General features: G+C 49.8%; 12 protein-coding genes across 12 annotated transcripts; 4 read left to right on the top strand and 8 right to left on the bottom strand.

Moving 5' to 3' along the window:
• Nucleotides 1-227: 227 nt before the first annotated feature.
• M437DRAFT_44310 (uncharacterized protein) lies at nucleotides 228-2,479 on the top strand (the record flags this gene model as incomplete). Its single annotated transcript, XM_041020885.1, has 5 exons — nucleotides 228-497; nucleotides 566-1,071; nucleotides 1,113-1,721; nucleotides 1,780-1,867; nucleotides 1,919-2,479. 5 exons carry the CDS (start codon nucleotides 228-230, stop codon nucleotides 2,477-2,479), a joined length of 2,034 nt encoding a protein of 677 aa, XP_040881766.1.
• Nucleotides 2,480-2,627: 148 nt separating this feature from the next.
• M437DRAFT_43554 (mandelate racemase/muconate lactonizing enzyme family protein) lies at nucleotides 2,628-4,061 on the bottom strand (the record flags this gene model as incomplete). The annotated part of the gene is made up of 6 exons (XM_041020763.1): nucleotides 2,628-2,918; nucleotides 2,970-2,998; nucleotides 3,055-3,147; nucleotides 3,205-3,359; nucleotides 3,423-3,792; nucleotides 3,848-4,061. The coding sequence occupies 6 exons, from the start codon at nucleotides 4,059-4,061 to the stop codon at nucleotides 2,628-2,630; spliced, it is 1,152 nt and encodes a 383-aa protein (XP_040881767.1).
• Nucleotides 4,062-4,512: 451 nt separating this feature from the next.
• On the bottom strand, nucleotides 4,513-10,347 carry M437DRAFT_82741 (SNF2 family DNA-dependent ATPase domain-containing protein; the record flags this gene model as incomplete). Its single annotated transcript, XM_041027800.1, has 3 exons — nucleotides 4,513-10,181; nucleotides 10,255-10,262; nucleotides 10,334-10,347. The coding sequence occupies 3 exons, from the start codon at nucleotides 10,345-10,347 to the stop codon at nucleotides 4,513-4,515; spliced, it is 5,691 nt and encodes a 1,896-aa protein (XP_040881768.1).
• Nucleotides 10,348-11,157: 810 nt separating this feature from the next.
• M437DRAFT_73672 (AMP dependent synthetase and ligase) lies at nucleotides 11,158-14,827 on the bottom strand (the record flags this gene model as incomplete). Its single annotated transcript, XM_041026075.1, has 9 exons — nucleotides 11,158-11,465; nucleotides 11,521-11,890; nucleotides 12,016-12,292; nucleotides 12,342-12,970; nucleotides 13,826-13,931; nucleotides 13,988-14,246; nucleotides 14,332-14,385; nucleotides 14,528-14,663; nucleotides 14,807-14,827. The coding sequence occupies 9 exons, from the start codon at nucleotides 14,825-14,827 to the stop codon at nucleotides 11,158-11,160; spliced, it is 2,160 nt and encodes a 719-aa protein (XP_040881769.1).
• Nucleotides 14,828-15,323: 496 nt separating this feature from the next.
• M437DRAFT_43636 (uncharacterized protein) lies at nucleotides 15,324-16,135 on the bottom strand (the record flags this gene model as incomplete). Its single annotated transcript, XM_041020776.1, has 2 exons — nucleotides 15,324-15,508; nucleotides 15,556-16,135. 2 exons carry the CDS (start codon nucleotides 16,133-16,135, stop codon nucleotides 15,324-15,326), a joined length of 765 nt encoding a protein of 254 aa, XP_040881770.1.
• A 1,132-nt stretch (nucleotides 16,136-17,267) lies between these two features.
• Nucleotides 17,268-17,962, top strand: M437DRAFT_43917 (uncharacterized protein; the record flags this gene model as incomplete). Its single annotated transcript, XM_041020828.1, has 3 exons — nucleotides 17,268-17,453; nucleotides 17,507-17,706; nucleotides 17,764-17,962. 3 exons carry the CDS (start codon nucleotides 17,268-17,270, stop codon nucleotides 17,960-17,962), a joined length of 585 nt encoding a protein of 194 aa, XP_040881771.1.
• Nucleotides 17,963-18,306: 344 nt separating this feature from the next.
• On the bottom strand, nucleotides 18,307-18,888 carry M437DRAFT_82746 (uncharacterized protein; the record flags this gene model as incomplete). The annotated part of the gene is made up of 2 exons (XM_041027801.1): nucleotides 18,307-18,360; nucleotides 18,436-18,888. 2 exons carry the CDS (start codon nucleotides 18,886-18,888, stop codon nucleotides 18,307-18,309), a joined length of 507 nt encoding a protein of 168 aa, XP_040881772.1.
• A 483-nt stretch (nucleotides 18,889-19,371) lies between these two features.
• On the bottom strand, nucleotides 19,372-20,442 carry M437DRAFT_82747 (S-adenosyl-L-methionine-dependent methyltransferase; the record flags this gene model as incomplete). Its single annotated transcript, XM_041027802.1, has 1 exon — nucleotides 19,372-20,442. The coding sequence occupies one exon, from the start codon at nucleotides 20,440-20,442 to the stop codon at nucleotides 19,372-19,374; it is 1,071 nt and encodes a 356-aa protein (XP_040881773.1).
• A 291-nt stretch (nucleotides 20,443-20,733) lies between these two features.
• On the top strand, nucleotides 20,734-22,520 carry M437DRAFT_73676 (uncharacterized protein; the record flags this gene model as incomplete). Its single annotated transcript, XM_041026076.1, has 2 exons — nucleotides 20,734-21,017; nucleotides 21,077-22,520. 2 exons carry the CDS (start codon nucleotides 20,734-20,736, stop codon nucleotides 22,518-22,520), a joined length of 1,728 nt encoding a protein of 575 aa, XP_040881774.1.
• A 394-nt stretch (nucleotides 22,521-22,914) lies between these two features.
• On the bottom strand, nucleotides 22,915-23,638 carry M437DRAFT_82749 (uncharacterized protein; the record flags this gene model as incomplete). The annotated part of the gene is made up of 3 exons (XM_041027803.1): nucleotides 22,915-23,397; nucleotides 23,459-23,570; nucleotides 23,634-23,638. The coding sequence occupies 3 exons, from the start codon at nucleotides 23,636-23,638 to the stop codon at nucleotides 22,915-22,917; spliced, it is 600 nt and encodes a 199-aa protein (XP_040881775.1).
• A 236-nt stretch (nucleotides 23,639-23,874) lies between these two features.
• On the top strand, nucleotides 23,875-24,319 carry M437DRAFT_43295 (uncharacterized protein; the record flags this gene model as incomplete). The annotated part of the gene is made up of 3 exons (XM_041020720.1): nucleotides 23,875-23,925; nucleotides 23,983-24,110; nucleotides 24,181-24,319. The coding sequence occupies 3 exons, from the start codon at nucleotides 23,875-23,877 to the stop codon at nucleotides 24,317-24,319; spliced, it is 318 nt and encodes a 105-aa protein (XP_040881776.1).
• Nucleotides 24,320-24,604: 285 nt separating this feature from the next.
• M437DRAFT_44079 (alpha/beta-hydrolase) lies at nucleotides 24,605-25,864 on the bottom strand (the record flags this gene model as incomplete). The annotated part of the gene is made up of 3 exons (XM_041020849.1): nucleotides 24,605-25,122; nucleotides 25,233-25,515; nucleotides 25,694-25,864. 3 exons carry the CDS (start codon nucleotides 25,862-25,864, stop codon nucleotides 24,605-24,607), a joined length of 972 nt encoding a protein of 323 aa, XP_040881777.1.
• Nucleotides 25,865-26,754: the final 890 nt, after the last annotated feature.

A 26,754-nucleotide genomic window follows, 5' to 3' on the forward strand; every position in this document is an offset into this window, starting at 1 on the left:
TCTCGTCTCGTGACACAACGAGGAAGTGGTACTCGCTCGAGCCAGATCGGCTCTGAGCGACGCGGATCTTGTTAGCGCCCTGGCTAGCGTCCGAGGGGCTGCTCCTGTCCAGCCCTCATAGAACATGCATGTTCTTTGAATTCTTGGGTCATGCCACACTCCCATTTCTCTGCGCTGACGGTGTAAAATCAACGCGGCATTTTGACCCGCGTGCAAAATCGGAATCGATGGCCGGCTCCCACGACGTCCGATCAATTATCGCTGGCATAACGAGCGACTCCGAATCTTCGCGCAAGCTGTCCGCCTATCATCTACAATCACTTGTCAGCGATGCTTCGTTTGCGCGTACCTTTGTGCAGGCTCAAGGCGTCCCTGCCTTAAAGCAGGTCATCCTTGAAGACAATGGAAACGCTCTTGCCTATGCGCTGGGTAGCTTGACCCGTCTGCTGGAGATGGAACTGGGTTGGGACCGGTTGAGCTCAGATGTGATAGAACGTGTAAGACTTAATGTTCAAGAATCCCCCAAAGAAACACTTTCTTAGATCTCCTGGTGTGTACCAAATAGGCTGTCCAGGTCGTCGTCACTCGCCCTGTTATCAATGTCCTCCGCAACGCGTTGCATCTTCTGGTTCTCGTGGTATCACGACCTTTCAATCCCTACAAGCTGCAGCAACCTTCCGAAGACGAATTTGGGTTCAAGGCTCTGGTTCCGCTTTTGCAGATTCATTCCAACTTTCTCGACTGCCTAGTGGACAAGTTGGCATCTGCTGATCATGCATTGTGTGCAAATGCTCTGCATTTGATAAATGCGCTGCTGCGAGACTCTGTCGCCAATGGGGGAGAAACTGAATGGCCCAAGTTCATCAACAGACTCCAGGAAATGGGTGTTATTAGTGGTGTCGAGAATTTGATGCATGGCGACACGCTTCACGAGATCGCAGCTCCTGTGCTTGAATTTCAAAGTCTGATGAAGATCCTTCTTGCTCGCTGGAGGCACATATTGGTCGATTTAGAAAAGATGGAGCATCGGCAAGCTCTGAAAGAGCTTCAGATCTCTAGTTTCCCCTCAAAGTACCAAGCCAGTCAGCAAGGTATGTTGCATATAGCGCGAGTGTAAAGCCAGTAACTGACATGCTAGATCTCAACTCCGATAAGTGGCAGCGTCTAGGGTTCTCATCTGATAGCCCGGCGGCGGACCTTGAAGAATCCAGATTTTTGGGCATGATGAACTTTACCGAATATGTACGCAGGAATCGGGACGCCTTCCAGAGGGAACTACTAGAGCAGAGTGTTCTACCCATACAGCAACGCTGTCCTATAGCAAAAGCAAGCTTGAGCGTTACCATGGTCCTCTACGAGCACTTCGAGATTGCCAACATGGACGGACGGGATCCCACGCAAAGCACCGCTACTTCGGAGAACATCAAAGACGCCGAAAGGCTTGTAAAGCCTCTTTTGTTGCGCTGGGAAGATGTGCACGCCGCCTCGCTCAAAGCCTTTATCCGGCTTTGGAAAGAAGCAGGCGCGACAACTGATGACTATCGCAAAATTGACGACCTTTCGAGACTTCTGATCAGGACAATACTTGGTCAGGCGGACAGACGAACCACTATGAATCAAGTCGAGGAACAACTCAGCAGCACCAATCTAGCGAAGGTCAGAGAGTGGCAACTGCAGGATGTCTCACAGATTTACGAGTATGCTTGGGGTCAAGATTTGAGGTAAGAGCTACCAATTAACATCCCCACCTTCCTTATCGCTAATCTAGACCACATGCAGAAATCTTCGTGAGCAGACACATACGGATGCTCTCCTGTTCATGCGCGAGCAGCGTATCAAGTGTCTTCTCAAAGGTGCCTGGTTCCCCGTCCTCACATCATCTACAACACCTTCAGATCTGTCTATCACCTCAGCAGAGTCACAAAAGTTGCGTGTAACTGCATGGCGTTTCGTTCGTCTGTCCAACGACCGAAAATATCTCCATTACGCATCTCATAATACCAAACTGGACAAGACGCCACAGCTGCATGAACTCAACGAGAAGCTTGATCTGGAAACTATCAGTTCTGTCGACTCTAGTGTGGCAAGGTCAGATGTTCTGATCGGCGACGACGAGCCCAGATCTACCAATGAAAATTCCATCTCTCCTACAGGAACGATCACACGATTGACCATTTTCGGCAATACAAATATTTTTGCAACAACACAACCGATAGGAGAGTCGGTGTTACTCGAACTAAACACTGGTAGTACATCACTTGCTTCCGAATGGCTAGATGGTCTTCTCATGCTGCTGAACCAACAACCAATCACGGCAGACACCAACAAGCTGGTTGATCTGCTCGAGCAGTGGAGCCTGACAATTCGCATGTTGAATTTGCGCTGGGAAGACGTGGATTGGGAGCGAGCTCAAGACAACAAGCGACTGCCTGTGCCAAGCAGGGTTGGGCTGGACGACGATTTCTGGTATGAAATGTAATGGTATTTTGACATTCCAGTACATCGTTGTGAGTGGAAGCATAGATACTTTTTAGCACAATATATCATGTATAATAGACAAACAGCATAATAGTCAAATAACCCTTTGCTAATGCGTACAATGGATGACTTGGCTAACGCACTGCTCTTCACCACTCTCTCAGTCCGCCATCAACACCGACAAATCCTTGCAGCAACCATGGTTGTGTATTCTCAGCCACTCTTCTGACCGCCTCCTCATCAACCTCAATTCCTAGGCCTGGTCCTGTAAAGGCATCCAAGTATCCATCCTTGACCTTGAAGATGTCTGAATTAAGCACATAGCTGTGAATGTCATGTTCACCAGCTTCTGTGTTATAATGCATGCCAACGGACATTTCTTGGATCATGTGATTGGGTGTACAAAGACCAATCTGTAAGCATGCTGCAAGCGCGATGGGCTACAAGCCGTTGTCAGTATCGGTCAATCCAAGGACTATGGTGGCACTTACTCCGAGTGGGCAATGTGGTGCAATGGCAACTGTGTTTAATCAGCATGACAGGCTTATGACCAAGCGAAAACAGGAGCTAACTCACCATCATAGGTTTCAGCCATGGCCGCAATTCTTCTCATCTCAGAAATACCTCCACAGTGTGAGATATCAGGCTGGAGGACATCTACCGAAGCATCTGCAAATAGTCAGCGTCTTGACGCATCATTTGTGACACTTTCACTCCGCGGCCCACCTTCTAGGTATCTCTTGAAATCCCATCGGCTGTACAGTCTTTCTCCAAGGGCAATGGGCGAACTCGTCAAGTTTGATAGTTGTTTGATGCCCTCTGGATGTTCGCTTAGAAGCGGTTCTTCAAGGAAAAGGACGTCGCAACCATCCAATTTATGCCTACAGATATCGTATAATTAGCAACTTGTTTGATCATGAACTGATGGACAACACGAAACTTACGCCAGCTGCTTAGCCATAGCCTTGTGAAGTCTTCCATGAAAGTCCAAAGCAACATCTAGACCCAAGCTCTTGACAGTCTTGACTCTCTCGACAGCCGAATCCAGCTTCGACGGCGAATCCAACCAACCCACATCTTCTGTGGCATTCATCTTTACGGCACGGAATCCTTGAGCAAGTCTTTCTTTACCAGCTTCAGCAACAGCAGAAGGACGATCGCCGCCAATCCAAGCATATACTTGAACCTTTTGCCTGACCTTGCCTCCAAGTAGTTGATGGATCGGCACACCAAGCTTTCGCGCTTTGAGATCCCACAACGCGATATCGATGCCGGCGAGTGCACTCATAAATACCGGGCCACCACGATAGAAGCCTGTCAAAACGTGGTTAATGGATAATGTGTCTGCATGCTTCTTCAATCAACATACTTTGCCGCCAAGCAAGTTGCCAGATATGCTCAATATCTTCAGCCTCAAGCCCTACAAAGCGGTCGATATAGCCATCTAAAGTGCCTTCTACAGCTTTAGTATGACCTTCGAGCGTAGCCTCGCCCCAGCCTACTCCGCCTTCAGCATCGACTATCTTGACGAATAGCCAACGAGGCTTGACCCGGAAGTATTCAATAGTCTTGATTGGGGCCATGGCAGAAGAGGTGATGAGTTATACCTCAGACAGAAGCAATGGAACAAGATACAACAAGTAGAGGTTTTACGCGAAGATCAGTACGATGGGCTTGGGGTAGATATATAGCTGTTGACAATTCGGCGGAAAGAACTGCCGAGTCGCATTGAGCTTCCCCGAACGAGCTTCCCCGAAACTCGGCTCCACCAGCTCGGGTCATCGGTAGACACGTCGGACTGTCAATAGGATGGTGACTGCTTGTGGTAGACTTTTAAATTGATGTTATTGAGGAAGCAGCGCCTCAAAACGCTCTATCTAATATTACAAAGTTCCTTCACGCTCTTGGCGGCGTATCCTCCTCCCTTTTGGATGTTCAATTAACGCCCCTCTTCCTGCCTGTTCCATTTGTCCATCTAGTCATAGCTCATTAAGAAAAAGATGCAGCAGGACTCAAAAGCTCCAAAGAAGAGGATCAGGCCTTCATGGTCGACAAGAATCCATCTAAGTTGAACTCCTCTTCGTACTGCTTTTCATCCCAGAGCTCCGAAAGCTCATCAAGAATACCCTTCTTACCCTTCTCACGAACATTGCCTTCAGCGTCCACAGCGTCCGCTTCGTCGATTGCGTTGGGATCTCTGGGCTTGTCTTCAAGCGATGGCGCGCCTTCAGTGTCACCCATATTGAAAAGATCCAATATCTGATCCGTCTGCATGCTGCCAAGACCAGCATTTTGTTGATTGACAACAGTACTAGCCACATCAATCTTGAATCTTTGCAGACTAAGAATCTTCTCCTCCAGAGTGCCACGAGTGATCAAGCGATAAACGTTGACGACCTTCTTCTGACCGATACGATGCGCACGGTCCATAGCCTGGAGATCTTTCTGGGGGTTCCAGTCATGTTCGACAAAAATGACTGTGTCTGCACCAGTCAAGTTGAGACCGAGTCCACCAACACTAGTAGTAAGGAGCAAACAATCGATGGATGGATCAGAGTTGAAGCGATTGACGATATCTTGACGCTTGGATGCTTCGACACTTCCATCGAGACGAGAGAATGTGACTGACGGCAGCATACGCTTGAAGACAGTCGATTCGACCATGTCGAGCATTTCCTTCATCTGACAGAAAATGAGGGCTCTGTGCTGAGAGACGGCTTGGTCAGCAGAAGGTACCTCGCCCGCTGCAGCAGAATCGACACCAATACCACAGTCGACGAGAAGGTCTCTGAGAGCTGTGAGCTTGGGAGCATGCACCGGGTCGGTCAGACTCGAGTTTTGGCGTGCTAATTGCGCTTGGATTGTTGCGTATTGCTTGTGACTCTCCTTCATCACCAAGGCTGGTGAATTGCAGAGCTTACGCATGTACTGCAGAGCTTGGAAGATGTGCTGTTTAGCCTCCTTGTCAGCAGAGCCAGCCTTCTCCGCAATGGTCTTGGCCTCCTTGCGAGTGAAGTCCTCGAAGAGTTTCTTTTGCAAATCACTCAGATCACAGTAGTAATTTTGCAAGATCTTGGGTGGCAAGTCGTCCAGCACCTCTTCCTTCAAGCGACGCAACAAGAAGGGAAGAACTTGTTTGTGCAGAGCCTCAATGGCTAGTGCACCAGCTTCCTGTTCCTTGGAAGAAGATTTGCTGAAACGTGAAGCAGCGATTGGCTTGGCGAATCGATCTTGGAACATCTTCTCTGTACCAAGGAAGCCAGGCATCAGGAAGTCAAACAATGACCAAAGCTCGAGAACGTTGTTCTGAATGGGTGTGCCAGAAAGGATGAGTCGGTGGTTGCTTGCAAGACGCTTAACAGCTTGAGTGACTTTGGCTTTGGGGTTCTTGATGAGATGGCCTTCGTCCAGGACGCAGTAGTTCCAATTGTGAGGTGCAAAAACTTCAACATCGTTTCTGCAGATATCATACGAGGTGATGACGATATCAGCCTCAGCAAGCTTTGTGCGGTGCTTGTTGCGCTCGGATGGGGGACCAACATAAGCCACGGCATTCAGGAAGGGCGCATATGTACGAATCTCTTGCTGCCAGTGTCCGGACAGAGTTGGAGGACAGACAATCAAGGAAGGCATCTTGCGTTGATCGGGGGCTTGAGTCTTGGCGAACTCCTCAGCACGCATGTGATGATCACTAGCGACGATGCAAATAGTTTGTAGTGTTTTACCGAGACCCATGTCGTCGCAGAGGACGCCGTGTAGATGGTAACGGTTGAGGAAGGCCAACCAGTTGACACCGTCTTGTTGGTACGAACGAAGGTCTGCCTTGATCGCGACCGGAATCTCGAACGACTCAACCTTCTTGGGATCAAGCATCTGCGCAATGAATTTACGCTCCTTTTCACGTCCCTTGAGAAGCTCTTCAGAGAGACCTGGCGGGTCTGGGATGCCAGCCTCGAGAGGAACCAACTTCACAAGAGTGGCGAAAGCGGTAGTTGCGATCAGGCGCACGCCATTATCTGAATCACTCATGCGTCCGAGTACAGGGACCAACAGGAAGATGACATATGGCAAAATACGATCTTCCATGACCTGAATGAGATGGTAGATGCATTCAATGGCGCCCTGTCTGCAATGCACATCGGTCGGGTTGCTGATAGGTGGCAAGACCCGTTCAACCAGCATCGTAAAGCCTTTGACGGTGATAACACTGCATATGCTTGCGAAACACTTAGCAGCAGTGTATCTAAGAACGGCAAGTCGTGTCTGGAGAGCTCTAGCAACGAAGCCCATAAGATCAAGAACAAATGGATGAAGATCCACATGGAACGATGCTACCAGTGCACGAAGGGTGGACATGGCATCCACAACTTCTTGGCCAATATTTTGCTCGGGGTCGGTGATGTTGGCAGGCAATTCTCCAGAGAAGCAGTGACGAATGGGTTCCTCAATGAGAGTACGGAGCATAGGTACTTTGCCGAACAGATCGCTGCCAAATTGGAAGCACAGTTGTTCGAGAGCATCTTTGGTACCACGTCTAGTAATGCGGGCTTGACGAACCTCCCTCTCATACTTGGCAGCATCGGGACGGTCCTGGATATCTTCATCTTTTTGCAGTGAGAGGATACCGGATTCTCGGTCCGCGTTGGGGTGAAATTCGGGCGTTTCTCCGGTCTCCATGCAACAGAATTTGACCAAGTTGCCCACGACCTTGTCGACAACCTTCATGCGACCACTGGCAACCAGTTGATCGACCAGGCTAGCAATGGCAGCTGCAGAGCGCTTCTGGAGCTCAAAGTTCTCTTCATCCTTGACACTGTCCATAAGACCCTTGATAGTAGCCTGAGGTTTCTTAGGGATTTCTTTCAGTGCCACGATAGCAGCGGCTGCAGCAGACTTGATGCGGACATCACGTTGTTTCTTGACGAGAGTTGCTTCGCTAATGACTGAGTCGACATCTGCTTTTGCACTTGACAACATTTCGGTTGCAGTAACACGCTGAGCAGGTGAAAGAGTCTTGCGTAGTCGCTCGAAGTCTTGGACAGCAATGCGCTCTCCGTCGGCGAGCGAGAAGGCATTTTTGCCAGCTTCCGGCTCTCCTTGCACCACAACGGCGATTATGGGAAGCTTGGTTGACGGTACGTGGGCCTTCTCGCGGAAAGTATTCAGAAGACTCTGACACTGCGCGCGGACGATTTGTAGGTAACTGGTAAGGTCGCTGTACCAGCTAGGTCTATCTTCTTCCACAAGGGGACGAAGGCTTTCTGTAAAGGAAGTGGTGAGATCGTCCTTGAGAGGGCAGATCTTGGCATATTCTTCTATGAAAATGGCAGTGAAGAGTTGTGTGGTCGAGAAGCCAGACTTGAGACTGGGAAGAACTTTTGAAGAGAACGTGTCGTGCCTCGTTGCTGCCGGCCAGACTTGACAGGCCTTTGCGAGTGCTTGAGCTGCGTGTGTTCTAGATCGGATCATGATATCTGCTCCAACGAGATCAACATCGCCTTGCATCATGTGTCCATCAACGTTATGTGCTGATGAAGAGGTTGGCGGTGGCATATCCTTGTCCTTCTTGTCGGACCGTCTCCTCTTTCTAGCAGGCTCGGATGATCCGTTCACTGGGGATGACTTGCGTGTGGCACTGCTTAGCGGAGCATAGCTGTAGCCTGAAGGACGTATGAATAGTGTTGCGTCCATTGGGATAGGATGGCGAGATACACCGATAGGATGGAATGTGAGTGTGACCAGAGGCGCAAGATGAGGTTCGAATTCTGTAGCGAACCTTTCGGGACTGGCAGCCAGAACATCGACGAGGGCATACCAGACTTGAAGCGAAAGCTTAAGGACTGTCTCATTGCGCTCGACAAGCAGATTCTGAAAAACGAGACGCAGAGCGCGACCATCGACCCAGCTCTTGGCATCATCACCTTCGATATTGACGAAGGTGAGGAGAGCGCGAAGGACAGCGGAACGGACTGTGCTGATGGTATGACGCAAGAATGGGTATAGACGAGGTACCAATTCTGCGAAAGATTGCTCAGGATTTTCTGCAGCATTCTTCTTCATAGCGTCGAGAACCTCGGGGAAGCCACAAAGTTTTGCAAGCAGATCCATGACGGATCCTGTACTGGCACTGAGATCATCGCTCAAGTTTGAGAGACATTCCCAGACTACGCTGATCAGATGGTTGAGTGCAGAATGACGCATGTTGACGAATTCTTTGGCGACGGGAATCAAAGTGGCCGCGCTGACTGCCCTGACGTCGTCGTCATTGTCTCCGAGTCCTTTAATGACACACTCCAGAACACCATCCATCAAGAGGTTGTCCTGTAGTAGCAGGTCATTTCTGACGGCCACCAGGTATCGCATACCGATCATACCGCCGTGGCAAGCGTGCCAGATACGTTTGTTGACCTTGAGATCTTTTTGCATGACCAATCGGTATAGAATACGATTGACTGCATGGACTGAAGATGCTGGGAGATACTGTAAGAGTGCACCTAGTGTCTGACCAGCAGTTTCCCTGATTGGTGCAATGGCATTGTCCGAGACGTAGTCTGCAAATCTGTCGAGCATGAAGACGCAGCAGATGCGACAAGCGAGATCGTCGAGCCATGCCTGGTTGAGACGGTCGTTTTCGGATTTGGTTTTCGTCAGCAAACGACCAGCTCCAGCTCCGTGCACACGAACAATTTCTCGAAGTCCCATTGCAGCACCATGTCGAATCTCCCAGGCAGGGTCGAACAAGTCTACAGTCAAGAATTCGCAGAGTCGTTCAAATGGCCATCCGTTGCCAGTCTCCTCGACCTCGGTCTGGAAAGCAGACTTCTCAACAACGGGAGCGCCCTTGAATTCTGACACGACCTTTGCATCGTCGTCGCCGCCCTTTCTTTCGAGTGAAAAGTAATCGGGAACGCTGGCGTTTGTTTCTCCGTTTTCATCCTTAATTATGGTGTCCGAGTCGGCTGGAGTGGGTACTGTAGTACTTTCGCGCCTCATGCTCGTAAGGTCGTACTTGAATTTCTTGTTGTCTCGTTTGAGTTCTTCCTTCCTTCGTCGCTTGAGCATGTTTAGCTGTCTCTTACTCATAGCCTCAGAAGGGGTTTGTTGATCGCTAGGAGAGACGACAGCAGATTCTGAAACACTGTTGGCTCTGGACATACTGGAGTCTGCTGTGGGCATGGCTGGTGGTGGTAAGTTAGGACGGACGGCAATATCTGTCTCTGTGACAAGTTCATCCTCCATGTACTCTCCACCAAGGCCAAGTCGGTTGGTAAGAGTCTTCTTCTGGTGGGCTAGTCTCTGAGCCGGGTCCATACCAGCCAACTTGAAATCATATTGGCGTCCAGCGCTACCGAGCAGCTCCTTTCCGTTGGTTAGAATTGCTTCGACATCCAGAGTTGCAAGCTGCAATTGATCCTCAGAGGCGAGAGGTATCGAAGAACCATTCTCCTCCTTTTTGACGTCGCCGTTCTCGTTCTTGACATCCTCCTCGTTGGGGTCGAACTTTGGCGCATGTTCAACAATTCCGCCCAAGGCCTTTGCGGCTGCTGTTCTCGTATCCCAAGAGGATGAGCGAAGAAAGGGGACGACTCTGGTTAGTAGGTTGAATAGTTCGTCCGGGTGATTCTTTTGCACATCGGCAAGTTGTTGAGCAGCTGTGTTGCGGATGAGCTGAGTGCTACCAGTGTCCAGAAGAACGACCAATCCTGCACACGAACGTCAGTCACTAATCATTAAGAGCCCCACAATTGCTCATATCCAGCAACAGAAGTCACATACGGTCAAGTCTGCGAGCATCACGTGTATGGTTAGCAAAGTGAATCCTTCGGAGATAGCCGCAGCTGGGATATGCACTTACCTTGTGGCACTCATGTTGTAGCCAAAATGTATTGTGAAATAATCAAAATTCCCTCAACGCCCTCTTCCAAATGCAAGAGTGAAACTTGAGAAACAGTTGAATTAGCAGTTCATCGCTTCAATTAATTATCGCGTGGAGAAAAAGAAGAGAAAATGAAGAGGTATTTGGTTGCTGCGTCACGCGTCAGCCGAGGCCGCTATGAAGGAGGTCTCCGGCTGTTCGATGGGCGGCGCTTTTTATGCCTTTAACTCGTCGAAGGAAAGAACGACACCCTCAGATGGGAAGGCACGCTATCCCGCTTTGAGCTTAGGCTGTGGCTCCGGCGCGCGAGAATTCTGCTTCCCGCTCACCTTCATGTTGGTCAAATTCTGAGCTTGAAAATGAAGATGATGCTCGAAGTGACTCATGGAATGAGGCTCACATCTCTTTCAGATAGTCGTGGTATGAAGCTGAAAATCCACGATAAGTATTCATTATCTGGTTGTTGTGGCATGCATGTGCTGCCTGAAAGTGCCTGCGCAAGAAACCGTTCTCTAACGACGCTGTGTCGTGTTCTCTATGCACATCTACCAACCACCTGTCTTCTTTTTTTTTTCCCTCCATGTATGGCTGTTTCGCGTGACACGCGCACAGCAACGATCGTACATCTGCCCATCTCCTACAAACCACCGCCAAAGTTCACAAGCATGATCCAGCAAACTTTGTCTCAAATTGACACCTCTATCCAACGAGGTTCATGCAAAGATGCGCCGTATATAATTCTGCAGCCAAACGTCGATCAACATACCCGCGTTCCCGTGCGGCTGCGGAAGTCCCACTTCCGCTTACATCCCCTTCTGCCCCTTCTTGGCCCAATCTCGCAACTCATTCTTCTTTAGCTTTCCAGTGCTTGTCTTTGGCAACTCAGACACTATTACAACTTCCCTGGGAACCATAAAGCGACTAATGCTGCTCTGGTTTCTAGCCCATTCAATCACTTCCTCGCCTTTGAGGCTCTGTTTTCTTGCCGTAACAAAAGCCAGTGGTCGCTCACCCCAATGGCTGTCAGGCACTGCCACGCATGCTGCTTCGAGTATGTCTGGATGGGTTACTAGCATGGACTCTAAGGCAACACTAGAGATGTTCTCTCCACCTATTGATGTGTATCAGCAAGATGCAAACTGCAAACGTTCCTTGATCGTGCATACCTGATATAATAATGTCCTTGGCTCGGTCGAGAATCTGGATGGCACCGTCTTCATGCATGACAGCAAGATCACCAGTGTGCAAGACTCCTCCAGCGAACAACTTTCTGGTGGCCTCTTCATCCTTGTAGTAGCCCTTCGCGCAGATGTTGCCATAGAAAACAATCTCGCCGATTTCTTTGCCGTTCTTCTCGACGTCTTCAATGTGGTCAGCTGGAACGTCTGTCTTGATCACGCGAGCAGGCATGGAAGTGAGAAAACCGTGGCCTTGTCGGGCCATCTTGGCATATTTCTCGTCGCCTGGAAGCTGACTCCAAGTCTGCATATGGTAACCTTTGGTGATTGGACCATACGTCTCTGTCAAGCCGTAAACCTGGAAGATATGGTTAGCAATACTTTCATATAGCGGGTACACTTTGGTTCCGCTTGTTTAATCTTGCAGCCAGATCGCCGCAAGGCTACGTCGAAGACAACCAAGGACGCCTACAGATGACTTACGTGTACTGGTTGCAAGTTCAAGCTCTCCATAGTCTTGAACAAATGAGCAGAAGGTGGACTTGCAGCTACCGTTACTCTGACAGGTAGATCCAACCGTTCGGCCGCAGGGTCATTGCACAGGAGTGTGTTCACAGTCGGGGCCGAATTCATGTGAGTGATGCCTTCTTCCTTGAGGAGACGCCAAATTTCAGGATAGTCGATCTTTCGCAAACAGTAGTGAGTGCCACGAACGGCTGTGACAGACCATGGGAAAGTCCAACCCATGGCATGGAACATCCTACAGAATATCAGTATGTATCATTCAAGATGTTTTTATGTTTTCATACGGCAGTGTCCAGAGATAATGTGCGCGTTGCGATCCATGGTAATTAAGACCAGATTCAACAATGTTTGCGAGAGCTGCCAGATACGCGCCCCTCTGTGTAAACATGACACCTTTAGGCCGTGCGGTGGTTCCCGAAGTGTAGGCCAATGCTATCAGAGAGTTTTCATCAGGTGTAGTATGCTCGAGATCTGCCCAACCTTTAGAACCAGTCTCGATGTCATATTTCAGGCCTTCGAGGACTGCTTCATCAAAGGGACCCGAGAGTTGGCCTTCCGTTGCGTCCGTGTCAGTATCGATGATGATCTTGATATCAGGGTGCGCTGCTCTGAATTCGTCCAAAAGATGAGCAAATTCAGCATCAACAATGATGCTGTCTACTTCAGCATGCTCAAATATGTAAGTAATGTCTGTCGATTGCAGTCGGTAGTTTACTCCAACATTGACTGCTCCTGCAGCTGCAATTCCAAAGATGGCTTCTAGGAAGGCAGGTGTGTTGGGGGAGAGGATGCCCACTCGCTTAAATCCATGATGTCTTAGATAGTATGCTAGACCTCTAGCACGATCCGCAAATTCCTGGTAGCTTCTCCTCAGAACCTTCTTGTTCGCAGTGATATGATAGATTGCGGTGGCCTGAATTACTGTTAGCATCAGTCAGGAAACGGGGTTCAGACCATTGCCATACATCAGGTTCGATAGTTGCTGCGCGTGGTAAGAAGAAAGTAGGTGAGAGTTGGTGGTTGTTGGGAGCTTCAACTTTGCGCGAAGCAAATGGTGACGGAAGAAACTGAGCCGCCAAAGCAGACAATCTACCAGTGGCGGATGGCATGAGGGACGACCGTCGAGTAGCAACCAAGGTAGAAAGCAATTGTCAGGCAGATTCGTAGGCTGGAGATCTGGTTAGTCTACTAATGATCGAGGCAGCAGTGGGGTATCCAAAGTACAGATATAGAGGTACTTGATGATAGATGAGGTTCAAATACAGATCTATATTACTACAGTACCATGAGTGCGGTTATTGCGGGTGGAGGAAAGGAAGACTAATGCGGGGTCATCAACTGACTTGGTGTGGGGACCGAGGTGACCAAGATGGATACTTGTACCTGATTCAGATGTGAGCGCGCGCGCCAAGAAGAGACATGCAAATGGGCAAGTTTCATCATGTCACAGTTGCTCAAGTGCTCAAGATGATATGGACCAAGTCACAGTACACATGATGAAAGACGTTTGCGCGTGAAATTGGGTATTGTTGAGGATGCCATGACTTTTTCTGGCTTGTGCCATTTCTGAAAAGCGTTTCGTTTTTGTTTTCCCTAGCCCCAAATCGCCGAGTACAGAAACAAAGCAAGCCATTGTGGGTGTGGGCTTGACACTCCCCCGAGCACTACACCGACGTTATGAGTGCTCGGAGTGAGCAGTTGGACGCGACAACGAACTCCGACTCTCCGGCCACATTTAGTATCCGTAGGAAGCGAGCTCGATCTTGACCTTCTCGTCGACCTTGGCGCTCTTCTGGGCCTCGGCGAGCGAACGGCGAGCAGCCTTCTTGCGCTCGTAGTAGGCGGCACCCTTGACCTTTCTGCGCTCCTCGAGTCTGTGTTTGTCATGTTAGCATCCTGAGACCGATTGATATGATAGCGAGATCCGTACCTGGCGACAACGTCCTGGTACTTCCAGCCGAACTCGTGGCCGAGTCTGCCGACGGTGCAGTACTTGCGGCCGGGCTTGAGGCGGAGGACACGGAGGGCCTGGGGAACGACCATGCGCTTCTTGTGGTCGTAAGGAGGAGGAACACCATCGAAGGTCTTCAGGCGCTCAAGAGCGGCGGCACCACGGGCAGTCTTGTGAGGGATCATGCCACGGACGGTGCGCCAGAACATCTTGGAGGGAGCGCGGTAGTGCCAGGGACCTATGTCCAAGTCAGTGACCAGGCAAATAAAAAGAGTCTCATGCCAAATGGCAGCGGAGACCTCGTGGATTTATGGTTTACATACCACCACGGGAAGCGTTGTAACGCGTCTGCTTGCGCAGGAAGGCCTGGTACTTCACTGTTGTGTATTGTGTTAGCCTAGCTCTTTCTCTCGTATCGGTCGCACGATTGCCGCCAGTCTGGTGTTCGGTGTGTTCGGATGCATGTTCGAAATGCGAAGGTACTGGCGGCGATCGAATTCGTGCGGTGGATGGACGTACGCTTAGCGCGGAAGAACTCTCCAGAGATGTTGAGGGCCTCGCAGCGGACAACAACGATCTTCTGGCCGTTCAGGAGCTGCTTGGCGACAGTGCTGGCCAAGCGACCGAGCAAGTGTCCCTTGCCGTCGATGACGATCTGTATACACCCTTCTTGTCAGCCATTGCTCTCATGACTGTCGTTTTGGCGTGCAGTTGTGCGTGCGCTTCTTTCGCCGTCGCGGTCCCAAGTTCCAGATCCTCCTCTTTCTCTGCTCACTGCGGTGGATGGGTGTCACATACGACAGGCTGGAATTCCGACATCGTTGCTGGGGTGTCGTTCGTTGGGTGTAAAGTCGCGAGTGCAAGTCGAAAGCCAACCAGGGCAAAATTGGAGTTGCAAAAATGGAAGCCGCGACTGGTGCGTGGGCCGAAATGCTTGGCACGCGCTTCGCAATATCCCGATGTCATCCCGTGGCGTTGGTTAGCTTTGTCTTACTCCGCTTCGAACCTCCCTGAGCTCCCTCTTGTTGTGTTCAGAGATTATCGCGGTTCCCTGGCATCTCGGTTGGAGATCAGTTTGTCAGAGATTTTTTACCGTCTGTTCTGCGCACGAAGAGTTTGTACCAAACGCATCGGGCAAGCCACGTCTATATCATTTACAAGTCGCTTTCCAGCATGCAGAGGCATGGTCATGAAAATAGCCTTGTGTTTCCGCAAAGATGAGGCAGAAATCACAATCGTCGTCAGGCAAAGAAGAACTATGGTATATCGTGCGTGCTACGACTAAAATTACTAACTGTATGGTCAATCCTATGTCTCACTGAGACTTTTTGTTACTGCTCACAGCAACCTCCAGGCCTTCCAGAATCTCTTTCGCGGACACGTAGACAAGATATATGGGGAGGATAATCCAGAGTCCATTGGGTAGAGCCCAAAGGAAGAAGATATCCGAGGCACTGTTGTGACCGATATTGCCGAAGCCAGAGAAGGCCTCGTTGAGCCCTGCATCGCTGTTAGATTTAACAATCATCAGAAAGTTGATAACATACAGTAAAGCACAGTCTTGCTCAGTGTCATAAGAGCAACACCGTATAGAAGAAGGACGGCTTGTGCAGCAGTCTTTCCATATACCGTTCGACTCTGTCCAGGTTTTCCGACGTGTTTCTTGTCAGGAGCACCAGTACCTTGGACGGTTGCCTCAGTCCTGCCGTAGGCATAAACCAGGTAGAGATAGTAAAAATAACCTGCACATTCGACAACGTTCACAGTAGACTGAGCAGCGGTGAAGCCGTTGCCCGAGTTGTATGCAGGCCAGCCATAGATGTGGTCGATCTGGCCATAGAGCTCGTAGGGTACCCAGAGAGGCTTCTGGTACTTGCCTCCAGGCATGGAGTGAGGTCGAAGGAAGACATAGAGAGTGTCCCAGATGACCAAGGGCAGCGACACAGCGAGCCAAGTCAATGTGAGAACTGATGGTGTATGAGACCAGGGTCTTTGATCATTGTCTCCTCGGTGAGTGGAGCTTTGCATTGTCATCAAAGCCGGAGCTGGTTTCGAGGGAGTTTGTGGAGCCACTTCATCGGACGTTTGTGAAGCAAAGTCTTGCGGGTGGCTGCGAGTCGAAACCATGTTGCTGACGAGATGCAAGAGTTCAATCGATAAGTTTCCTAAGGGTTGGTCAAATTATGCAGCAGGCGAGATGAACGAGGAAGATTGCCTGTGTCGATCCCCGCATTTTGGCCGAGATGGTTGCTTCCGTCGTACGACACCTCGTCCCGACTCGCAACCACATCTCACTCTGCTGCGTGAACGGTGTCTTCATCATCTCCTACTCCTGCTATCGTCCGACGTGCAGCCTTGATCTTAGACTGAGTGGCCCGGCTTACCATGTGCCTCAATGCAGTACCGCTTGCAAAGTTTACCGACGACGGCAGCTGAGAGAGAGCCTGGCCAGTTGACAGTAGCTTATCATGAGCAGTTCACAATACATCAGCTTACATAGCTACAATATCTGACCAAAGGTACCGCCAAGGAAACATAAAGAATCTGTCTTGGGATGTGGCCTTCAAGGTCACGTTGTACGCGTGGCCGGAGCTCATATACTGAGGGTCGGTCTTCGGGTCCCCGCTGACCCTTGGAAGTCCGTCGTCAATCTTCCCTCAGCCTTCGGACAGGAAAACGTGGGACATGTTCGAAGACCCTTCGGAGGCGCAGCGACACGCTGTCGCTGAAAGAAATCTACGCCATGGTGCATGCCTATCATCTTCGTTGTCGCGATATGGGGCTGGGCGTGGTCATCAACCTTTGCTGATCCTTGACGGGTCTTGTGTATTTAAAGATTGCGAAGTTGGCATCTTCTCGAGGCTCAAGTCTCACAGTTCTAGCCTCGTCTCGATTCGACAGCCTTTCTCAAAGTATAATTCTGGTGTCAAGTTATAAGCTAGCCCCATCCCTTTCTTACGTCTTGGAGATTATATGCTCGCCCTCGTCTCAATATGAGATATCTATCAACGCTTTCGGCAATCATGTTGAGCTTCGGTTTGTATTGTATTCATTTTGTAACAGTATTGTGATACTAATCTCCGTGTCAGGCTCTGCTTATGCTTGGGGATGGAATGGTGGTGATGACAGTGGCAGCTCTGGGTCTGGCTCATCTGGGTACGGATCTGGCTCATATGGGTCATCCGGCTCAGGTTTTGGTCCAGGTTCTTCAGGCTTCTCAATACCCTTCGGTGGTGATTTTGAAAAAGCTCAGCGTGCTATGATCGCTCATGGCGTTCTTGCATCGCTCGCCTTTGTCGTATTCTTTCCCTTTGGAGCCATCAGTATCCGCTTGTTTAGTTTCCCAGGACTCCTTTGGTTCCATGCCATTTTTCAAGTGCTCGCATATCTCGTGTTCATTGCGGCATTTGGCCTCGGTATTTATCTTGCTACACAAATCCACTTGGTATGTCAGATCGGCAAGATACCGAGCTGGGGATCCTTTCTGACTTCTAGCAGCTCAACCAAGCCCATCCAATCATCGGAATTGTGCTCTTCATCCTAATCTTCTTCCAGCCAATACTCGGTTTTTTGCACCATCGCCTTTTCAAGAAGTACAAGCGCCGCACATTCTGGTCTTACGCTCACATCTGGCTTGGACGCATCATCATTACTCTGGGCATAATCAACGGTGGCCTTGGGCTCGATCTTGCGCACAAGTAAGTTGTTTTCTATCATTCTTGCAGTACATTGAATGCTGATCTGATTTGTTGTAGCTCTCGCAAGGGTGAAATCGCTTACGGCGTTGTTGCTGGTATCGTCTATCTGATCTATATTATCAGCATCTTCGTGGGTGAAGCAAAGCGCAGAAGGGACAGGAAAGCGGCCATTCGTGCCGAAGCAGAGCCAAAGAGGAGCGATAGCGATTCAAATGACTCTGATGCGCATGGACTCAGGACAAATTACTATGCTTAGATGGCGTCAGCACACCCAAGAAGGAATGAAGTTGTTCGCTGGAAGAACGCACATAGTCTATCAAGACCGATTGGCTATGCGCAGATATTGTAAAGATAACAAATATCGTTCGTCATCGTTCCAACTAATCTAGCGATCTCACAGGAAAAGACATCAGCGAGGTGACCTACAAGTATACATGTTCACGTCTCAGCAATACAACTACAAGGGCCCCTGGGGCTGATATATGCCTCTTGGAAGAAAGAAATGTCCAGATCCGGACAACGACCGAAAGAAGAAATTAAAGGTTCTTGAAACAGACGCCCGTCCTTTGCACAGCTTCGAGAGGCTCAACATCATCACATCTATTTCAGATTCCATTCCTGCTCTCCATCTTGGAATATACTGGAAAGAGGTTTCTACAACGACAGGGTTAGTATTGCTTTCGAAGATACACAAAACACGAGCCAGGGATGAGACGAACGCAAACTTACCATATCAACATCATGCACGTCCTGGAACCAGCAATTATCGTTGTAGCAATCCTTGCCATATGGACAGACATGGCCGTTAGTGCAGTCGAAGTCCCTACAACAGCCACGCTCTGGACAACATCTCTGACGAGCGCGTTGCTTAAGCACCAAATGCTCGCCAGGACTCAAACGTTCGCCATGGTCATAGTCACAGTACTTTCCGGATTTACACTTGCCGATGAGATGATAGTTGTTGCAAACTTTCTTGTGGCGTACACGCTCAATGAGGCGGGTAGTTGCTGCAGGATCGGTGCGTGGCAGCGGCGGGTCGATGCGTTCCTCATTGGTGTTGAGGGCAATGAGTTTGCGGTTTGGTGCCTTCTTTGCGGCGATGTTGATGGTCTTGGATGCTCCGTTACCTACAGTTGCCCATGACGAAGTGTCACTGGGGGTGGGGGTGATAGTGTTTGGCATAGTAAATGCAGCCCAGTCAGTGTTGATGTAAGAGCAGTGAATATTGTCCCACCTGGACCAAGGCATCACGTTGAGCATAAGGTTTGCGAAACCCTTCCAGCTGACTCTCCAGGCTTCTTAGAAAAGAAAAGGTTGATGGTGGGGTTGACCATTTGTGTGACTGCTGCCCGTAGGTGGTGTACCGCTCATGGTTGCAACGTTCCAGAGTCAAAGTTTTAGTGATGATGAACAGTGAAAGGTCGCGTGCTGACACAAAACATTTATCGATTGCCAAGCTTGGCACTGTGCTTGCGAGCCAACACTCTGGAATCAATATCAAAAAGTATTTCGATGGTAGTTTTATTATTCCCTAAGAGGCCTTATGGTAGTGGCATCTTGGTCAACATAGAGAGAAAACAAAAGTGAAACAGCCGTGGAAGAAAGATTGTACTCGTTATCGTTATGCTGTATATATACAATAAATTTAGCTGCCCAGATATTGTTCTATCCATTGTATGAGCCTCCTCCTTCAAGAATGTCCTTGATGTTAATCTCTCCAGTGCCTCTTTCTAGCGGCTTTGGTTGGTTCGCGCCCTCCTTCCAGCCGATCATGTAGATGGTTCGGAAGGTTGCAGGGATGCTACCATCCTCGTTTCCGTACAACTCTTTATAGATTGCTTCGGTGGCCAACAGTACATCTCTTGATATAGGTCCAGGAGTTCGCTTAAGGGCAGCATTTGATTCGCCCATGGCTTGCAGGTCGCGCATCAAGTGTAATGTGCTAGGATAGTCGACAATAATGTCATCGACGTCGACAGTAAGAAGTTTAAAACCAGCGCGGGTAAGAAGATTGCCGACATCGCGAACATCGGCAAGTGGCGATACGTGAGTACCGATACCTCCCAGTCGATCCTGCTCAGCGAGTTGCAAAGAACCACGCAGTTCAAACAGGCTGTCACCGCCGGACATGGCGGCAATGAATGGAGCATCGGGCTTGAGAACATTGTTGATCTGCGACAGAACAGATGGGAGGTCGTTGATCCAGTGCAAGCTCAGGGATGAAAGGACAAGATCGAAAGAATTGGCCTCGAAGGGAAGTGTCTCTGGATTTTGAAGCACATGGCGACTAAGGGACATGTCGTTGTTGAAAGGCTCTTTTTCATCACGGTGCAGCATGAGCTGATTGGAGTCGGCACAGGTCAGATGACCAATCTTTGAGCTCAATGGCTCCGACACTGGTTTGGCAGAATCGGGGTCGGGGTCTGGCAATGTAAGGATTCGAGCGATGTTGCATGCATTAGCACCGAAATCCAGGGCCTTGTCAAAGGTGCGGTTGATGTCAAGGAGACGACTGGTCAGACGCATAGCGACCTCGTCTCTCAGATAATCCGTCGCTCTTGATTCTTCTACATCGGTGGCGGCGCGGGTTCGTTGTTGCTGCTTGGCCTCGTTGGAGAAAACCGAGATGCTAGGAGCTCCGGCCTGTTGCACTGCATAGTTGCGTCGACAAGAGACATTCAAACTCCGGGGACGGGACGAGCATTGCACTCGGCGGGCAATGTAGCTTAGACGCATCTTGTGAGGTTGGTAGAGCAAATACTTTGGTGGCCATCAATTCTCAGAAACCTCTCTGACCTCTCCCCACATTTCGATGAACATAATCGTCATTGAACCCTCGTTCTGCCGGGCGGTCATCTTCGTTGTCAACGCAGGCTTGTTGTGAACAGGGCCCGTTTTCGATTAGACCCTGCGGTTGGTGTTTCAAACAAGCAATCAAACAAAGCCAATTTTGGAGCGCATCGCTCCTTCCACCGTCCACTACTGACTACTGAATAACTCAATGTGCTGTCTGGTCATTCCATCAACATGGCCACATTCCCATATACCCTGATCGCCTGTCCCTGCACCTCGTTCACCTCACCTTCCGACATCACCTCATCATCAATAGAAGACCCGGACGATGATACGACCTTCAATCCTCATCACATTCGCGCAAACTTCTCGCTATACCCCTATGAGCATTTACTGTACTGTGATGAATGTCACCAAATCAGATGTCCCAGGTGCTGGGCCGAGGAGATTTTGAATTGGTTCTGTCCAAGCTGTCTTTTCGAGGTTCCTAGTAGTGTAGTCAAAAGCGATGGTAACAGGTAAGGTGAGCTCTCCTGTCCCATATCTGAACAATACACACGTACTGACTTGGAATCAGATGTACTCGCAATTGTTACAACTGTCCCACTTGCACTTCTCCACTTTCTATCAATGGTCTAGACTCTTCAACAAAAGACCATCTAGCTCCTCCAGACGCCAATCAACCCACTGGTCCATTCTTCTTATCATGTCCTTATTGTGACTGGTCATCATTAGATGTCGGCATACAGTTTAATAAGCCCACCAAAATAACAGATCAACTCGTCAGGATGCGTTCTGGAAACCGGTCACCTTCACCGAGCAGGACAAGATCTACGAGGACAAGTCTTGCGCCCACAGATGAGCTATCGTCAACAGATCCTGGTTCCACTCCTCCCTCACAGCCGACGCAGGATAGATTTGCAACATTGAGCCGCTTCTACAAGGATCAAATGGCTGACGCTTCTGGTGCCGGTCCGAATGGTTTCTCAGACAACAGCAATTTCAACTCGCCTAACAGTCTGGCGCGTATCATGAGTATCTATGGCGGTTTATCGCATACTGCCCTAAAGAAGGCCCGCGAGAGACCTCAACCAATGCGCGAAGCTCTTAATACAACCGAAGGTCTTGAATTACTATCTCATTCAGCAGACGCTGAAGCTCAAGCGATTGAAAAGCTCCGTGCCGAAGGCTACGAAGGAACCACGACCTTGTCACAGCGAGTCAGTCATCCGTACAATCACCATGTACGCTTCAATGACCAGCTTTGGCCTATCGCTACACTTCTACGGACTCGTCGCAGCAAGCGTTGCCGTACTTGTCGTCATATTATAGCTCGTCCAGAGCCCAAAATGGGAAGTACGCGCTACAAGATCCGTCTTCTGGCTCAGAATAATATCCCTCGCCTGGCTCTGCGTCTTCTGTCACCTAGCGCTTCGTCAGCTCCTGCATCCTCTTTCGCACTTACACCAGCAGCACTACAGGCTCAACACAATACTGAATACGAGAAGTTGAGGCCAGGATTGCCTGTGCAATTCCTACTCACATTGACGAACCCCTTGTTCGAGCCTGTCCGCATCACACTAGCCACACCCGCTACTACGCCTGGTAATGTAGCATCACGCGTCACAGTGCTCTGTCCTACTTTTGCTATAGGTGCGGCGAGTGACATGTGGGACCCGGATGCCATCTCTAGCGGATCCGCAAAAGACCAGTCTGCTGAGGACAGACAGCCCGAGGCAGGCAAAGTGTGGGAGAAGGGCCGCAACTGGACAACGGTGGTTGTAGAAGTGGTGCCTGGAAGACTCGACAAGAAGACAGGAAACACAGAAAGCACAACAGGTGATGAGAGCAAAGGTGCAGATGAGGATGTGCTCGAGATTCCGGTGTTTGTACGAGTCGAGTGGGAAGCGGAAGTGACAGCCGAAGACGCCGCTGCAACGGGAGCAGCAAAGGGCACCAAGGAGAGCAGGGAGATTGCTTTCTGGAGTGTTTTGGGTGCGGGCAAAATAGCTGAACCTTAGAAGGGAAGCAAGAAATGCAGTTCTTCTTGCATTTGCCTATAATAATTTGGCCAAAAACGAGAAGTTCTTACCAGTTCACTACCAATACAGACATTGACAGACTGCTTTCATCAGCTTTGCAGTACTGCCTTACAGATCACAAATAGGTTAGATGCTTGGAAAGATTGTGGAAACGAGCCAAATCCTCTTGAACAAGGCAGGCAAGGGCGGATTAGCGATAAAATGCTGCTGCTGCTGCGAAAGGTATCCGTATAGAAAGTTGCAAGCCGAACGCCAGTCCCTGTGCTTTTCGCTCTTTTTCCCAAAACAAAATGACCCGATAAGAAAAGAAGAACATGTGAGCAAAAACGCCATGAAAGGGTGAAAAACAACAAAAGGGCCGCAGTCAAGTCGTTTATGCGTCGACATCCATGTCTTCGGGTCCAGAACCTCTGACCAGTCTCTGCTTCTTCTTGGCCTTGAGCTTTTGCTGGGCCAGTTGCTGCTTCTCGAGTTCCTCCTCTTCTTCCTCGTCCAACTCGTCGACAACATCCAGCATCTCGCTCTCGTCCTCCTCGAGCAACTTCTGGGCGGCCTCGCGCTCGGCGGGAGGAAGCAAGTGCTGGTTCTCTGCGACGAGCTTGCGGTCGGCCTCGAGGTCGCGTTCCTTGTTGCCGCGCATGCGGTTCTTGTAGAACTGGCGTTCGCGCTTGGCGCGGATCTCGGAGACGCGCTGCATGGCCTTGAGAGTGGTGGCGACCAGGTCACGATTGTAGCGGACGGGGACGTTGCGGCGGGCGGCGAAGGAGAGGGTGCTGTCGACGGTCATTTCCTTGCCGTGTGCGCGGCGGAAAGATTTTGTCCAGGCCAGCTTGCGAGGGTTACGCTTCATCTTGAACTGTTGAAGGGTGTGTTAGGGATATGATCATGGATCGGAGAGGTCGCAAGGCGGAACATACGTTCTTGTGGCATTTTGATCTGCAGAAACGGAAAACACGAGCATCGTTGCGGACGAAGGTGATGCCCTTGGATGGGTAGCAGGGCTGCGAGCAGAAATAGCACGTCTCGATTCTGGAAACGGGTGTGTCAGTAGACGTTGCGCAGCATTACGGTTAGCAGAAAAAGTGGACGTACCTCATCTTGAATTGTGGTGATCAAATGTCAAGATGGATGAACAACAACCTGGAAATCTTTCTTCCTCTGCCGGGCGAAACTTCTTTGGATGGTTTCTCTCCGTATTGCGGGGAGTGCCAAGAACGCGGCGAACAGGCAGGCGCTCTCGGTGGACGGAGCTGCCACTGCCAAACCTCCGAACTTTTCCAACGCCATTGCTGGAAGTCGCATCTCACAATATCACATCCCTACACATTCGACCATGGCTACTGCTCTCCTCGTCGGTTTCGGAATCGCCGCCACTGCCTTCTTCGTACGCCATACTCGAATTCCGTGCGCCACGATCCATCACTGACATTCTGCTTGACAGGGCCGCGCTGGCCTCGTGGCTTTCAAGCGCTACCGCGGTGGCACCAGTGCCGTAGGCAAGGCCTTCTACAAGGGTGGCTTTGAGCAAAAGATGACCAGAAAGGAGGCTGCTCTGATCCTCGAGACCACGTTCGTCACTTCTCGCACCTGGATATCAGTTGGAAGCATACAAAAGGACTAACTGTTCTGCCTATCACAGAGAACGCGGCCTCACTCGCGACATCATCCGCAAGAAGCACCGTCAACTCATGCTGCTTAACCACCCCGATCGCGGCGGCAGCCCTTACCTCGCCACAAAGGTCAACGAAGCCAAAGAACTGTTGGAGAAGACGACATGATCCACCTTCCTACCACATCCACATCACCATCTTGTCTTTGTCATCGTCCTTGGAATCGCAGCGCGGCGTTGGTGGTCTTGCCCTTTTCATCCTGTACAACATCCCTACTCTCTATGATCGGAAGCAATCTCCTGCATTTGCATACCAGAAAACCATTGTATACTATTCGAGAAACAAAAATCTATCTTCACACGAACATCGACAAACGCCTCGCTTTCTATCCCTTGTTGCAAAGTAAAAAAATCAACTTCCACAAGTAGCGTCCGTGCCTCTTCTGTTCTGCACTTATGCTTTGCCATTGAGAGCCTTGCCCTTCTCCACCATTTCCTCAATCAACTTGTTGAACTCCTGTCTGAGCTCGATAGGTACCACATGCCCTTGGCCTTCGAAGAAGGCCTTACGAACACCACTCTCCTCACCGCCCAATCCGTTCAGCAACATGTTTGCATGAGGGAAAGTGATCATACGGTCCTTGGTACCATGAACCACCAAGATACGCTCATGGCCCACCTTGTCGCCAATCTCCTTGAGCTGAGCATCAGTCTTGTGGTGCCAGCCTGCAGCAATCGCCTGTGCCATGAAACCAGTACGGTTGAAATGTTGCGGAGTCTTGCGCTTTGCGACTTCCTGTGCGGCGAAGCGGTCGCCATTAGTAGGGAAGGGCTTGACTTTGTATTCTAGACAATCTGGAGCATCGAGGAAGGCTTGGGTGTAGATGTTGTGCTTGACGTTGGCAATTTGGTCGTCCAAGCTGCGAGGGATGAACAGGTTAATGCGGTTGCGCAGATTTTCCACAAAGCCGACTGTATTGACGATACGAGGCGCTGTCGAGATGAGGTTCAATGTTGCAATACGGTTGGGAATCATGTATGCCTGAACCAAGATCACGTCAACATCCAAAAAGAAAAAGAACTTTTTGGTTCGCAAGGGGCGCTTACAAGTTCTTGAGCGATCATACCGCCCATCGAAATACCGACAACGTTCAGCTGTCTCTCTGCTGTCCAGCCGACGTGATCGATGACTTCGAGAAGGTCCTTTGCCATCTCCGAGGTCGAGTAACGTTGCATTGGCTTGCTACTCTCTCCCATACCGCGGTTGTCCACAATTAGAGATGAATACTTTGATCCCTGTGTGTGAGAAAAGTCTTTGGTTTGTCTCTGCCACGCAGCTTTGAGTCCACCAAGTCCCATGATCCACTGATTTCAGAATCGCAAATTAGAATCATGCTTTTCTTTTCAAGTTTACGGATATAGAACAACAGTCATAAGTTGATCAAACATAGAGCCAATCCTCCTCGTGATCCTGGTTTGATGGCAGAACCATGACTGAAGAAAGAAAGAAAGACCAACCACAGAAAGATAGAAAGACACTTACCACCATCTTGTTTTCACCCTCTCCATGCACCTCCCAAGCGATATCAAGAGGACCTCCTCTGTTCTTTGCAACGGACAACTTGCCCTTGGACTTGGGCTTGAGGTCCCATGTGATGTATGGGAACTCTGGGTGATTCTGTATTTCAGCAGCTGAAAGAGGCCTGTTTCGCATTCACCACAAGTAAGCATTCTTGAAGCCTTTCTAGTACAACAACGACGACAACCGGTATCTATCTCGAGCGGGCATTGTTCCCTCCGTCAACATCAGAGTAAGAAGGTTTCTCATTGCTTATCGCCCATTACGTAGTTGCTGTCAGAGATCGTCGGTATAGGCACTTACATATTGTCTTTGTCTGAATAAATTCTGTAATCTCGAGGTTGGAGAGACAACACGAGGCGGACAGTGGATCAGAAATGTACAATTTGATGTAAGAGGAAGACGTCAAAGTAGATCAAAGGGAGAGTGGTTGCTGAGTGGACATTGTAGACGAATGATCGGCAGACCCCATGTCGCGTGCGTATAGAGTCCGTGCGTAGCAAAAGAAACGCAGAGATCCCAAAACATGACCCGACCATCTTCCTCTTTCTCTCTTCACTCCGGTCTTCTGTTTCCTCGAGCTTGTACTTTGTTAAGCACTGGCAGATCAGACAAGACATATATGCAGACAGGCCGTTCTTCTTCACACAGCTCAAACAATTCTACTGACTTGAACGCTGTCCATATTCATCTCTAGCACTGAGGAAGGCGGAGGCATGACCAGGTAAGTACACTCTCGAAAGACAATGCTAACAAGGTCGTATACTACAAGCTCACAGGTTCTGCTGATATGTGCTTTGCGCATTGTTCTCAAGATCGTTGGCTCTTGCCAATCTTTGACATTAGAAGCTCGCCAGTGGCAGAAAAGCTGAGGTTGACCAAGCTAATGAGACCTCTGACATCTGTCCTGGCGAGCTGGTACAATATGCTATGTAGGTTTGCAGCTTCTCAGGGTGAGTGGCCGAGCTCCAGCGCCTGAAATATCAACAATAGGCACGAGCTCAAGGCTTTTATCTCCGCCCTGG

This window comes from Aureobasidium melanogenum (assembly GCF_000721775.1).
Source record: "Aureobasidium melanogenum CBS 110374 unplaced genomic scaffold scaffold_5, whole genome shotgun sequence".
Taxonomy (NCBI): domain Eukaryota; kingdom Fungi; phylum Ascomycota; class Dothideomycetes; order Dothideales; family Saccotheciaceae; genus Aureobasidium; species Aureobasidium melanogenum.